Source organism: Myxocyprinus asiaticus, chromosome 33 (genome assembly GCF_019703515.2).
Source record: "Myxocyprinus asiaticus isolate MX2 ecotype Aquarium Trade chromosome 33, UBuf_Myxa_2, whole genome shotgun sequence".
Lineage (NCBI taxonomy): Eukaryota > Metazoa > Chordata > Actinopteri > Cypriniformes > Catostomidae > Myxocyprinus > Myxocyprinus asiaticus.
The window spans coordinates 36,978,995-36,993,503 of NC_059376.1; the positions used below are offsets into that span (position 1 = coordinate 36,978,995).

Sequence of the window (14,509 nt, forward strand, 5' to 3'; positions counted from 1 at the left end):
CCATCCGACTGATACATCAGATGGAAGCATTCATGCCTGAATTCCATGAATTCACAGTGAATTTGCAGTTATTCCTCCTTCGAAATGTACAAATTTAAGTCAGCGGGCCCTTATTCGAGAAAGTTTGGGTAAACAGCTGAAAAAACACCTCTTCACCACCTCTGCACTAGGTTTATGTACTTGACAGGCTCTAAAAAGGGCAGTGTTAAAACTGATTAAAAACTTTTGACTATTGACTGTGGTCTTGCATAAGTCAGCAGAGAATAGTCAGTCATATCAGTGGTAGAGCAAGTTATAACATTTTGATTAAAGATTACAATGTCAAAAAAACTTTATAAAAAAAATAAAATTAATGTATGGATGAATTGTTCACAACAAGACCAGTAAAGCCCCGTTCACACCACCGGTGGCATAAAGCGACAAAGTGACACGATCCCATTAATTTTCAGTGAGAGCAGAGCGACTTCCGGCGACACTAGCTGCAGTGACCATTGGCAACAGAGGTCGACTTGGCAAGCAAAAAGACAAGGTTGAGAAAATTTCAACTTTAGGCAAATGACGAGCAACATCGGGGGGCGACTACCAGTGAGAGTGAAGACAGTGGAGATTATGTCACCCGTCTGCTTTGAGTATGAGATAATGGAGTCGAGTGCAGGCAAGAGAAAGTTTCTGTGAGCGATTTTACTGTGCTATATCTTTTGTCTGTAACCATATACATATAACAATACAATAACGTCAAAGCGACAGCAGGAGGAATGCCCACCAAGTGACACAGATCGCAGAGTCTAGCGACACCAAACGACAATGTTGTTTGCGGTGTAAACGGGGCTCCACATTCATTAAAAAAATTAAAAGGGTCCATTTTGATTTCATGCGAACTTTCATCTGAGATGTTGCAGAAATGCTTGACACAGCATTTTAGGATCACATTATTATAATAATTATTGAAATATAATGCATATGTTTTTATTATTGTAATATAATGATAATAAGTGTATAATTGTTTTACAAAGTAGAGATAAAATTATAAAACAAATGGTTCTGCATATTGACTATAGGATGCTTAAACACAAAGATATCTTTATTGGTTGTAAGTAATCAATATTGGTCAGTGTTGAAAAAGTAATCTTGGTTTTATGACAAAAATCATAACATTGCCTTAGTTACTAAAGCTTACCTAATTTTAGTTACTAGTCATAGCATTAATTTGACCATTTTTATTGTTTTTGTAATATTTTTTTTTAATTAAATCAAGGAACACACATACACACAACATTTAAAACCCCCAACCCCCATATATATATATATATATTACACACATACATATACACACATAATAATCATACTCACTTAAAAACTATACTACGATACTCTCTCCACACCCCACCTGAGAGCCCCCCAAAAATTCCAAATACCTGCCCCATTTCTGGACAAACAAATCTAAATCACCCCGTCTTCCCAATGACACCTCCTCATAAGCCGCTACCCTCCCCATCTCCGTGTACTACTCCGGATATGGGGGCGCACCAGCTGACCTCCAACTCCTTAAAATAACCTGCCTGGCGATCATCACAGGTCAGAACCCAGTTCTCAGTATGGCCATCCCCCACATCGATGACCGCCCCATCGCAAAATGAAACCCAAGTGCCCACCACGTCGCACACAAAATTCTGAACCTTCACGAGAATTTCTGGATCTCGACACACCACCAAAAAACATGGGCCATGTCTCCGTCCTCCGATTGGCATCTCCAGCAGGTGGGTGTGTCTTTAAGACAAAGCCTATACAGTCTAGAGGGGGTCCAATAAAATCTATGCAAAATTTTGAATTGTATAAGACGCACCCTTGCATCTCTAGATGCAGACTTAACGTTTTTAAGAATCTTAGCCCACACTACTCCCTCCAATGCCAAGTTGAAATCTTTCTCCCATACTCTCTTGAGAGAAGTTAAGGTTCCGTCCCCCAGACTCTGAATTAACAGGGAGTAGTACACTGATGCCTCATGACCTTTTCCAAAAGCGGCAATCACCTCTCCCAAAGCATCTGCCTCCTTGGGGGTGTGTGCAACTCCCAAAAATAGTACAAAGCAGGTGGCACAGTTGTAAATGCCTATAAAACTGAGGTCTGGGGATCCCAAAATGTTGGACCAAGTTTTCAAACGATCTCAACACACCACTTTCATATAGGTCACTGTGTGTAGCAACACTACTCACAATCCACTCTGGCCAGCAGAAAGGCGACTTGCCAATACACAATCGTGGGTTCAGCCATATGCTCAAGGCAACATTTAAATAAGTGTCCAATTTAAACAATCTGGACACTTTAGTCCATACCAAGTGTAAATGCGAAATAACGGGGTGTAACTTTTCCAATTAGTTTGATAGAGATGCTTTGTAATGGCAAAATAGGGGCAAGAACTGCCTGTTCAATAACAAACCAGGGAGGGGCTCTCTCAGGTGGAAGTGACCAATGAGCCAAATGTCTGAGACTGAACGCATAGTAATAAAACAAAATCTTGGGTAAGCCTAGCCCACCTTTGTCTATCGGCCTATGTAACTTATTAAAATCCAATCTGGGACATTTACCATTCCAAATGAAGGACTTCGCTATGCTATCAAATTGCTTGAAATAAGAAAGGGGGACATCTACAGGGAGAGATTGTAGCAGGTAGTTACATTTTGGAATACAATTAATAACATTAACCTTCCCAATCATCGATAAATTTAACGAAGCCCACCTGCCCACATCGCTCGAAAAACTTTTTATTAAAGGGTCAAAATTAACACTAACTAAATCAGACAAATTTGCTGGGAATAAAATCCTCAAATACTTAATGCCCTGTGTGGGCCATTGGAAGCCGTTACTGGACAGTACGCTGTTAGAGCCAAAGCTTCGGATTTAGACCAATTGATTTTGTATCCTGAGAAAGGAATTAATAATTCTGTGGAGGCAAGGCATAGATCTAGTAGGTTCTGAGACAAATAATAAAATATCATCTGCAACATTAATGCAACAATAAAACCCCGAACTTCCCCCCGAACAAAACAAACAGAAAAAAGAAAACGTGCACATTAACCCCGTGCACAAAAGCATCAATCCCTTTAAATTCAAAGAGTCCATGTACGCATACGAGAGCCTTTGCCATCGGATTGCTCAATTTTGCCTCACAAATTTGTAAGGCAAAATTACATAACATCAAATATTTTGTAAAACAAACCTCAGCCAATAGGCAGAATAAACACAAAGAACATGTAGACTCATTCACAGAACTGTCTCAAAGGTGTGTTCCTTCTCAAAACAAATTCCAGCCGATATAAAGCCATTCATTTTCCTCGGACAGACAAACAAATCTTCAGTGAGCCAGCTGATGAGTGCAGCAGATGACGTAATCATTCCAATGTTCCACGAAAATACTCCACAAATCATACTCCAGCCAACAGGAGGCATAAGCACAAGGAACTGACAGATTCATCCATAACTGTCCCAAAGTAGTGTTATTTAACAAAACAAGCTCCAACCGCTAGAAGGAACCAGCACAAAAAGAAACGAAACGCATCCCGGTTCCTCGGATGGTCAAGAGTCAATTCACTCGGAGGCCGCATAAAAGTATATCCCATGATTTACGCAGTCTGCCAACTTTATAAAAGACATCCTTTGTGTGGGCATGTAGATATTTTGCAGTCATCCATAGTGTCTATTCTCAATCTGCCCGGGAACTTCATTGTAAAATTGAAATTCCGTCAATGCAAAAGTTTCTTTAAGGAAAAGTGTTAATCAACAAAACAAACTCCAGCCGCTCGGCGGAGCCAACGCATAAAGAAACAAAAATGGCGCCCAGCTTCCTCCGAAAGCCAGAGTATGTACAGTGAGTCAATCCACTCACAAGAAAAACACCCAATGGTTACTCACCCATTGTTTCAATAAAAGACATTGCCTGATTGGGACATGTAAATACTTTGCCGCCGTCCTTGGTTTTTATTCTCAGTCTGGCCGGAAACATCAGAGCAAAAGTGATTTTCGCCAAACCAATTAGGCGATATACACTCATGCCAATCGACAAACAAGATGAGAGAAGGCACTTGTGTGAGAGTTCGGCCACACACGCACCCGACACCTTTACTGAAGTGACTGAACCTCAGCACAAACATGAAGACGGCTCATGATCCGAGCGCAACGCACATCCGCGGTCTCGAGAGATAGACACAAAGACCAACGTAGATTATTGATGCGAGTGCATGCATCCAAGATGACACAAGCGTGATGCACCCACATCAATAACAGACAGACAAGGAGTATGAATGTCTGGGTCCCGACACAGACTGAAACCGAACTAGAAAGGAAGTCAGGACCCAGATACTACACTCCAGACATAAAACATAACAGACTGAAGAGCGCACGGCAGGGAATAAAACAGAGACCGCGTGCTCGCACAAAGACAGACATGGGCGGATAATGCCACGGTCCTGTCAGACCAAAACCCAGACTGACAGTGACAGGACCGTGATACTACGTTGATGCTTTCAATCCTGATAAAGGCCTGGAATATGAGGACTGCATCACAAATAGCATAATTCTTTAATATTTAACAAAAATATTTTGCCTGCGGTTGGACTTTCATATGATATCGCTTGCTAATTTCATGGGTAAAATCAGGTTCATTATTCTCTGTAATGCTCTGTAATGTTATGCTTAACATCCTTATGTGTGGAGCATGAGACATTTCATTTTGTTATCTAAAACACTTTAAATGTGATCCATTTTGTTAAAAATACACAGTGTCAAGTAACAAATAGTAACTGATATGTACAAATAATAATATTAGCACTATAGTTACTTGATGAATAGGTAAGGCAATACAGAACTTTTAAGTCTTTTGAAAGAGTACCCATATGGAACCACTCTTACTCGCTCTGTTAGACTATCCTAAAGCGTTGGTGTGTTTTTGCTGACATTGCCATATACAGTACATAATTTATGCTGAAACAGAGGTTTGCACCCTCTGTAAAAGTTTTTGAGTCATCACAACCCATAAATAGACAACAACTTAAAACTAGAACTCAAAACCATATATCCTTTTTTAACCACATATTATGTTAACCAAATTTCTTATTATTATTTTAACAGCAAATGGAACTTTGACATTGAAGACACGTTTGAGGAGGTCCATCTCATTTTTCACATGTGGATTGGTCTTTTCTATAGTAAATCCACCTCCAGGTTATTTCTTCTTGACAGTAGTACTGCACTTCCAAAGAGGAAGGAGACTGCAAATGTTCAGCAGGATAGAAACCCCATTCAGACTCCATCATTGCTCAGTGTTGAGTTAAGCTCGAAAGAGGACCCAGCCCAGGCCTTGCCTCTTTCATCAGATATTTTGGATCTTTCTGTGAAAAACTGTGAGCCTGTGAATCTCCATCCAGTCTCAAAACAAAGCAAAGAAGATAACATTGCATTACATTCTGGTGTGATATCATTCCATAAGCATGAAATTGCACCAAGACATTTATCTTCTGGAACAAAAGTCACCTTCTCCATTCCAACACTTACAGCATTGATGGTAATGTTATATATCTTGAAATGATAGTAGTGTCATTCTGTGTCATCTCAACCAAAGGTCCCCGTCTCAATTTTTGTTTACAGTAATTTTTTACTGATTAGTCCCATCAGGGTTTCGCGGCACTTTTTCCTGATTTTGCCACTCAAAATGACAGAATTTGCTGTGGCTTTTCTCAAATTTTGTGATGCAACTTGCAGTATTTTATGGGTTGATTTGCAGTGAAAACTCACAAATAATCATTATATGCTGTACCTGTAATTGTTAATTACATTGTAAATGCAATTACATGTAAATATTTTAGTGCACAATAACTTATTTTTTCAAAATTACTATTTTCAAAAACTACAGGTAGAAAATAACCTTAGGAAGGAGACAGTGTCATGATTTTATTTCTTACGCAGGTAAATATATTACTAAAATCAGTTGACTTCAGTACCCCTTGTTGCATTATAAACCAGTGGTGTGTCCAAAAGTATAAAAATGAAAACATTTTGTCTTGTTTTTCCAAAGTTTGAGTGCCTGTAACTATTATAAGATATGTTAATATAAAAAATATATTTAAAAAAGACATTTTAAAAATATTTTAATATCCTTTTAGATTCTGGTTCTGAATAAATGTTCCTTTTTGTGTCTTCATTTCTAAGGCCCTATATAGATAAATCCGAGAGATATGGGGATGTCAAAGTGGATCCATCCAAAAATGGTTAAATTGTTTTTTCAATGGTCAAAAAACAAATGTGGGTCACATGGTATGAAGCTAGTTTTTCTTGTTCAACAGAACACAGATCTGCATTACAAATAATGATGAGTCTAGAAATGGACCTCCATTTATTCACATTAAAACAGTAATGTCAAAAGTGGACTTGGGGACATCCCATCAAGTTTGGGGACCTCCTAATTTTTCTTTAGAAAAATTATTACCAAAATAAAAAATGTTAGCCAGGGAAGTTTCAGAAATTTGGTTGATTTGACACTGAATAACCCAGTAATATGTGGTAACACATCATCAAAGTAGTGTCAAGATATAGTGACAGCAATAGTTGACAATATTAACATTGCTGTTAACATTGATTTATTGATTTCATTTTTATATTTCTCTGCAGAATTATAGATCTGTGCACATACCAGTGGAAAATTCAATTCCTGACAAAGATGACACTGATGAAGAAAATGATGTCATTGCTGATTGTTCATACTCTCAGCACTTGGAAACAAACAGTGCATACAATCAGTTGTGTGAGCAAGCATCAAATATGAGCATAGGTATTCAACCACATCTACAAATAGCAAAGTTAATAAATGTTTCAAAAAATCTACAACCCATCAGAATTACCCCTTCAAAAGAAATTGGCGTGTTCCATCAAGTCATTTGTCCCATAAAACCCTCAGTATTTTCAAAACAACATAGTTCGGTTTTGGATAGGAAACGTTTTGATCAGAGCTTTAAGAAGAAAACTGGAAATGGAGCACCTGCAGTACTGCAGAAGGAGGCTGTGTCTGAGAATGCAGAGAGTAAAGTGCTTTTGGAAGCAGATAAAACCCAGGATGGTTGCCCAGTGACTGTGAGTGATGGAAATGTTGACAAGACCATAGCATTTCAAACTGAAGATGCAGCACCTGTTTTGGTACAGAATGAAAATGTTTCTGAAATGGAAGACTCTAAAGAAGTTTCTGGTGAAGATTGTCAGACTTCCACCCTGGCTATTGTGGAAGATGAAAATGTTGAGGAAAACATAACTTCCAAAAGTTCTAGCAGAGATCAGGCTAGTTTTGCGGAGCATCATGAGACTCCTCGTGCAAAGGGGAAGCTTAAACATTTGGTAGATGTAAAAGATCACACAAATGCAATTGAACATCATGTTGAAGAGCTGAGAGAAGTTTCATCACATCAAATTGGAATTGAAGAGCATATTGAGACTGTTAATGCAAAGGAAGAACTTAAACCTTTGCTTGATGTAACAGATCACGCAAATGTGGTTGATGCATCATCCCATGTCATTGAAGGGAACAACACTAAAGATCCATCGGAAGAGAGAAATGAAAGTTATATAGGTGAGCAAGAAGATCAGAGTAAATCTAAGGAAAGGATTAAGCTGGATGACAATGATTCTGAATCTGAGATATCCACAACGATGGTGGAACATAAGGTTGAATTTGTTTTGGGTCTAAGGTATGATACAAATAATGTTGATATGGAAGTCTGTGATGATGATTCAGATGACAAGGCACAAATCGAAGCTTATGAAAACAACTCCTCCAGTGTCAAATCATTTGTGGCAGAGCCCATAATTTGTGCCTTCATCAGTGAAGACCATGATGTCAAGATGCAAAAGAATGAAACAGAACCTGAGGCCCAAGTGGTATTTCATGAGGAGGTAAACCCAGGAGATGATGCCTATGAAGAAACTGTCACTGTTTCAAGTTTAGGAGACATGAGCTCAGTGACCTCTCAGCTCATGTCAGTTCAAGAGCAACACACCTCAACTCCTAATAATGAAAATGCTGATGTAATTCAAAATGGGAGTGAAAACATAACCCTTAAGCAGAGCATAGTGGTACAACAAGAGGCTCTTGATATATGTCAAGATGAGTCAAAACCTACAAATAACACTGAACCCAGAAAATTAGATATTAGTCACACAGAAAAAGATGAAAAAAGTGATTTAGACCAACAGGATTTGACTGAAACAGTCAGTGGTGATGACGATACACTTGTTAACAATAATGAGACACAAAGTCAAATGTCACACTCATGTGAAGACAAAACTCAATTGATCAGTATGCACCAAAAAGGTGTGTCTCCTAAAGTTTGTGCGTCACTCCACAATAGCACTAATATCTATTGTAATGAAATGGTTGCTTTGACAATGAACAAAACATCAGAAGTTGGGGTAAACAGCATCTGCTCTACTCCCACTCAGGATGAATTTCTATATGATCCAGAAGTAAATGAAGGTTTCAGAAAAGTCTCTAATTTGAAGGAGGATTTGAATAAAGATCTGTTTTCTGACAACACTGATCATGATGTCACCATGTTGTCACCAAAAAGTCTAGTGAGCCCTCATGCCCATGTCTGTTCCAAATTACCATTCTCTGACTTTATAGAAAATTGTGAAGAAAATGAAGAGCCAGGGTGGAAGAACAGCAAATACTGTGGCACAATGAATTTTAAAGCTAAAGATAACTCTACTTCCCTACAAAAAGATGAAGAGTACAGTAGCTTCACAGAGGGTGCTCCTCAAAATGACTCTAAACTTTTATACAGAGACAATGATGAAGACGATTTGCATGGATATTACCCTGAATGTCCATCTGATCGAGGTTTACTATGGCGTGATTGCAAAACTGATGGACCAGATAGCTGTCAAACTTATCCGTATGATAAGAATTCTAAAGGTGACACTTATCCCCCCATTTGTTCCTTGTACAGTACTTCTGAGCTCAGAGAGGATTCCTACAGACCAAAAAAGCTTACAGAGAAAGTGATGGGTAACGTTTTGGGGGCAAAAAAGAATTACAAGTCAGATCGAACTCCAGAAAAGCGGTCTAGAAAAAGCAAATTCACAGGTGCCTTTTGTCGAAATGCTGAGTGGGATGAAGAAGACACTTCCATTGTTATTCCAGACTACAGCATTAGAAAAACATGCTTTGAGACATACCGAATAAGGCCGACTGTTACAGTCACAGTTAATAACCTTCCACATGATAGGGGAAGCAAGGAGCGATTTGACTGGTGTAGGTATTTCAGAAGAGAAGCGGCTTCCAGGCAAGTATTTGATTCCAGTGAGGGGAATAAAAAATTCGACATTCCACCCTCATCCATTGTCACCATTCTTGACAAGAAAGGAAACCGAGTTACATTCGATAACTCTCACACCAAACAATCAGGTGTAAGTAGTATGAAACCAGGACTTGAAAACTCGTTTAATCAGTGGCAAGATCAGCAAAGAAAGGCTGACGTGACCCAGTCCGCAGTGGATCTCGAGTACCTTATCTTCTCTGAAAAACTTAATCGGATTCTCAAAGAAAGTAAGAGTTCTCTCAGTACCACATCACACTGTAGGTCAAATACTGATCTTACTAAATTTCCAATGACCGTTCGGTTTTCAAATTTCGATGAACTTGAGAGCTCCACTGAACTTAGTAAACCACAACCAGCACTTACTGAGTTGAAGATTAAAGTGGAAATGCCAGACAGAAAAGGGATAAGGGAGCCTGCGAGAAACAGCAAACCCTTGAATCTTCGAAGACTTTTCTACAAAAAAGGCAATGAGGTAGAGTGCTCCAGAATCTCAGAAATAACAGAGCAGTGTGGTTTTTCGTACAAGTCCATGATGAATGATGTCTGCTCTGGCAAGACCCTTCGGCACCAAACTGAAGCAATCAAAAAGAAGAGGGATCAAGAGAGTGTCAACCAACAGTCTGGATTCTGTGGACGTATCAAGAAAGACATGTTTGACAACCTTCACGACAATCTCAATTCTATTGTGAGGCAAGCATGCAACATTAAGTATAGGTTTTATATTCTTGTCACGTCCAAAGATCCCTTCTTTGAAGAAACCAAGGTAAGAAAGTTTATATTGCAGACGTTTACAAGAACCGTGTGGTGGTCCAAAACAATGAATAAAGATTGTCATATTGTTTTGTGATTTGTAGAACATGTTAGAGATTAATGGCCACATACCTGTAGAGCCAGATGAGTTTGACCTCAATGGCAACTGTCAATCCCCCCTTCTAATTGTACTGAGGAATGAGGATATTCTGGAGCACGTATGTGAGGTAAGAGGATTATGGATGCCTGTAATTGTCTTTAACAGAATGTTTTGGGTCCTATACAATCAAGCTCTTTGGACCGTACTGTATACGTGGCATGCTGTGGATTACCACAGAAAATAATTTAAACCTGTTTTGATTTGTTCCTTTTTATTAAAACAAATGAAAAATGTGTTTACAGTCATTTTACAGTAGAATTGAAGCCTTTGGGGCAAGGCACTCCAGAGGGTTTAAATGCTGGATAAATCCCTCAGTATAATTTTTTTATTTTAGCTGTAAATTTGTCTTAATCAACCTTGTATCGGACGATTAGACCCAGATGTGAGATGGCAGATGTAAACATTGCATTAAATCATTCAATTCACAAGGCATGTTTAAATGCTTTGACTCCAGCCCAATTACTCAGGAGTTCTAAAGCAACCCGAGGACGGACACAAATGCTCTCAGAAGAATTGTTGACAGCATAATAGGAAAAGGCTATATGGTGCAGTATAGTTTAAATTTGGCATGCAATTCAAATGAAGTATGTGTATGATAAACTGAGATAGGGAACAAAGCAAGGAGTTCAGAGATTTGATTCAGAAGAACTGCTTATTTGAACATTGTTGCCCTCAGAATGACTCTAGGTTTCCATTTATCCAGGTGCCTTATTTGCTGGAATTGAAAAAGTCATCCAGCGTCCTGTTTGCTGCCATTGACCGACCTGATGACGTGGTGAACCTCACTCACCAAGAGCTTTTTGCTAAGGGAGGCTTCATAGTGTGTGATGAAACGGCTCTTGACACACTTTGTCTAGGTACTGGTCAAGTTGCTACAGAAATTATGCATGTTTTACAGGAGATGGAATGATGCATTAAGACATTTTAATTTACTCTTATTTTTGTCAAATCTGTATGAAGGCAACATGAAGAAAGTTGTGGCGATCCTGGAAGAATTAGACAAGAAAGGAAAATGGAAATGGTTTTTGCACTATAGGGACAGCCGTAAGCTTCGAGAAAGTGCAAGGTAAGCTCACAGCTATGACGAAAACAAGGGAGTCCAAAACCAAAGCGATTTACTGTGATTTGAGTAGCACCGAGTAGCACATGTCCGTGGATCAACATCCTTGTTGGTCCTGCAACATTTCTATCAATCAGTCAGATTTTAGGTTTACAGTACATTTAGGGTTAATGTTAGGTTAGACTTAGGGTTTGGAACACCATTCTTATCAACCTATCATTTGTCTCTAATTTTAGTGGTAGGTTATGGTTAGATTTTGGGGTAAGGGTTAGTAGTAGGACTATGTTATTTCCACAGAAATGTTATTCCAGGACCAATAAAAGATGTTTATCCAGGAATACATCCTTCTTGGCCAAATTTAAAGCACCTCGATACCTTCTTATCTCTGGATACTGCTGGATTTTACCCAGTTTTTGTGTGCTATGTATTTGTATGCTTATCAGACATGGTTTGCTTAGAGCTTCTTACCTCCTATTAAAATCAGTCAAGTCATCAGTGCAGAAAACTATTTGTGTGGTGCACAGTTGGAGTTGCTACCTATGTTGAGCGTTCCGAATCAGTCACTTATGAGGTTCTAGGATTTTTAGGATGCTTCTTTTTGCGGGTTTCACATGCTTAACATCCGACCATTCCTTCTTTGGCTGTAGAATTTCATGCAAGTAAATGTGACTGAGCCTGCAGCTGCCTTTGTAGGCAATAGACAGCGAGGCAGCAAACTAGGTTTTTGGAGCAAAGCTATTTTGAAGGTTTCGGACACAGACAACTGGTGCTATCATTCAGATCTTTTTATCAAATCTAATCCATTTAAAACTTTCTTCACAAGTAAACTACAAAACATAGTTGTAAATTCATTCTGCAGTCATGTATACTGCATTTTGTTCATCAAAGAGAGCTTGTTAAACTTTTGAAATATATCATAGCTGTAGAAGCAAAATCCTATCTCCCCACTGGATGTGGGAACCATCAAGGACTGATTCCTTTTCAACAAAAGCTACTACTCTTAATACTAACTCTTCCTCAGTTATAGAGGAAAAGAATAAACTTCACTCTTCTCTTGACATAAAAATGTATAAGTCATATGATGTCCTTGGCAGGTCCAGTCCTGAGTCGAGGAAGAAGCAGCAATTTATAGATTGCTGTCAGGAAGCTGGCATTGTCGAGGTATTGCCCTATCATGATTGTGATGTCATATCACGGGATCGACCAGACTACCTCTTCTGTGTAACTCGTCTCCAGATCCAAAATGCCACTGTTCGGTTTCCTGTGTTTATTACAGGTGAGTTTTTTGGTCCACATGCCTTAAAGTTAAGTTAAAGTGCACCAGTCTTTTTTTTTTTTTTTTTTTTTTGGGGGGGGGGGGGGGGGTGTAATGAAAAATTGTTCCCTGTTATTTTAAGTTCTATTTCTCTTTCTTGGTTTTTGGTCTCTTGAATATGTACTGGTAATTGTGTAAAATTATTATATTGTGACGAATGAGAAATGGGTAGCAAGTTTAATCTTTGAACTCTAGACTGTAACAACCCCTATTTTTAAATTGCACAAGTTAAAAAGAATGATTATTATGACATTGTTATTGTTATGTTTTCAATATGAAATAAGAAGAGAATATATTTTATTTCTGTTTATCGTATGCAGACTTTTCTTTGAAAAATGCATAAATTTTGTTCATGTAGTGAATGTAAGAATATGATATGATAATAACAATATTATTTTTAAAGACTTAATAACCTGCTGATATGGCTTGTATTTGTTCTGTTTAAACTTCAGTTTGATATTATTTAATAATGGCTGGATTTGACTTTTTCCTCCAACTCTTTTTCTTTTATTTTTCAGACACACCAGCTGATTCTTTTGGAAAAAATGGCATTTTAACCATGAACGTTTACACATTCTCACGGATACTCTCAAATGACACTTGTTCTGTCTCATGAAGTGTAGGTTTTTTGTTTTGTTTTGTTTTTGTTTTTAACAAAATAAAATTACTTACAGTTGGTAAGTACACCGTTGTTCATAGTAATAATTTATTGTTTAGTGTAAATTTTGCAATAGAGAAGTATGTTACTCTGTCATATAATTTCGTATAAACAATGTAAAAGCTTTCATCATTTCTAAACTGTCTGCGAAAACCCAAAAGTATGTACATATATAGGTCATGAAAATATTTTAGTAAGTTTTAACATGATTTCACATTTTTATATATCACTTTGACTAAAACTAATAAATAAACTGATTTAGTATGGCTGTTTATTATTCAGGATTGTGTATTTGTAAAGAATTTGAATAATATATTCATGCCAGCAGCCATATAACCCTGTAGCTCAAGACTGGTTGCCTACTGAAGCTAAGTCAGGGCTGAGCCTGGCCAGTACCTGGATGGGAGACCTCCTGGGAAAACTAAGGTTGCTGCTGGAAGAGGTATTAGGGAGTCCAGCAGGGGGTGCTCACCCTGTGGACTGTGTAGGTCCTAATGTAGGTCCATCTTTTTTCAAACCCATCTAAATTAAAATGCTGGGCTGTGTTGGTCTGGAAGCAAAGCCTAAATTGATTCCAAATATATATATATATTATATCACCTAAAGGACAATGATGGAACAGAGTATATAACAGACAAGGTAACCTACTACAGATTCTGGTTTGTATATGTTTCAATCCAAGATAGTGTATAGTTTTTCAGATTTAATACATTATTCAGTATTGCTATTTATAAAGGTTTTACATAAACAAATGTACATGCCAAAGTGTATGTGGCCACCTGAACACCACACCCACATGTGCTTGTAGTGCATTTCATTTGAAATCCATTGGCATTAATAGGGAGTTGGTTCTTCATAACAGCTTCCACTCTTCTGGAAAGGCTTTCCACTAGATGTTGGAACATGGCTGAGGGGATCCCATTCAGGGACAAGAGCATCAGTGAGGTCAGGGACTAAAGTTGGGCCCTGCCTCTCAGTCGGTGTTTCAATCCATCCCAAAAGGGTTCAGGTCTGGGCTTTCTGTAGACCAGTAAAGTTCTTCCACACCCTTCTGTAGAATATTGTTGTAGCATTAAGATTTGTCCTTAATTGAATTAAGGTGCCTAAACAAACCTGCTAATTAGAAAGGGGTGTTCAAATAAGTCTGGTCATGTTGTGTATGTAATGTCATTTTGTTGCCTAAGACCCAGTACAGGTAATCGTGTTT

The 14,509-nt window shown here is 38.3% G+C and overlaps 1 protein-coding gene across 4 annotated transcripts in view; it reads left to right on the top strand.

Annotated features, from left to right (window-relative positions):
• LOC127423914 (uncharacterized) overlaps positions 1-13,571 on the top strand; it is a 32,422-nt gene extending 18,851 nt beyond the window's left edge. For all 4 annotated transcript variants that reach the window (XM_051668595.1, XM_051668598.1, XM_051668596.1 and 1 more), the window contains 7 exons: positions 5,125-5,557; positions 6,661-10,122; positions 10,214-10,336; positions 10,973-11,126; positions 11,230-11,335; positions 12,424-12,605; positions 13,163-13,571. In XM_051668595.1, the coding sequence (XP_051524555.1) occupies positions 5,125-5,557; positions 6,661-10,122; positions 10,214-10,336; positions 10,973-11,126; positions 11,230-11,335; positions 12,424-12,605; positions 13,163-13,260 (4,558 nt within the window). In that variant the 3' untranslated portion in view covers positions 13,261-13,571. The remainder of the gene's footprint in view (positions 1-5,124; positions 5,558-6,660; positions 10,123-10,213; positions 10,337-10,972; positions 11,127-11,229; positions 11,336-12,423; positions 12,606-13,162) is intronic.
• The last annotated feature ends 938 nt before the right edge of the window (positions 13,572-14,509 follow it).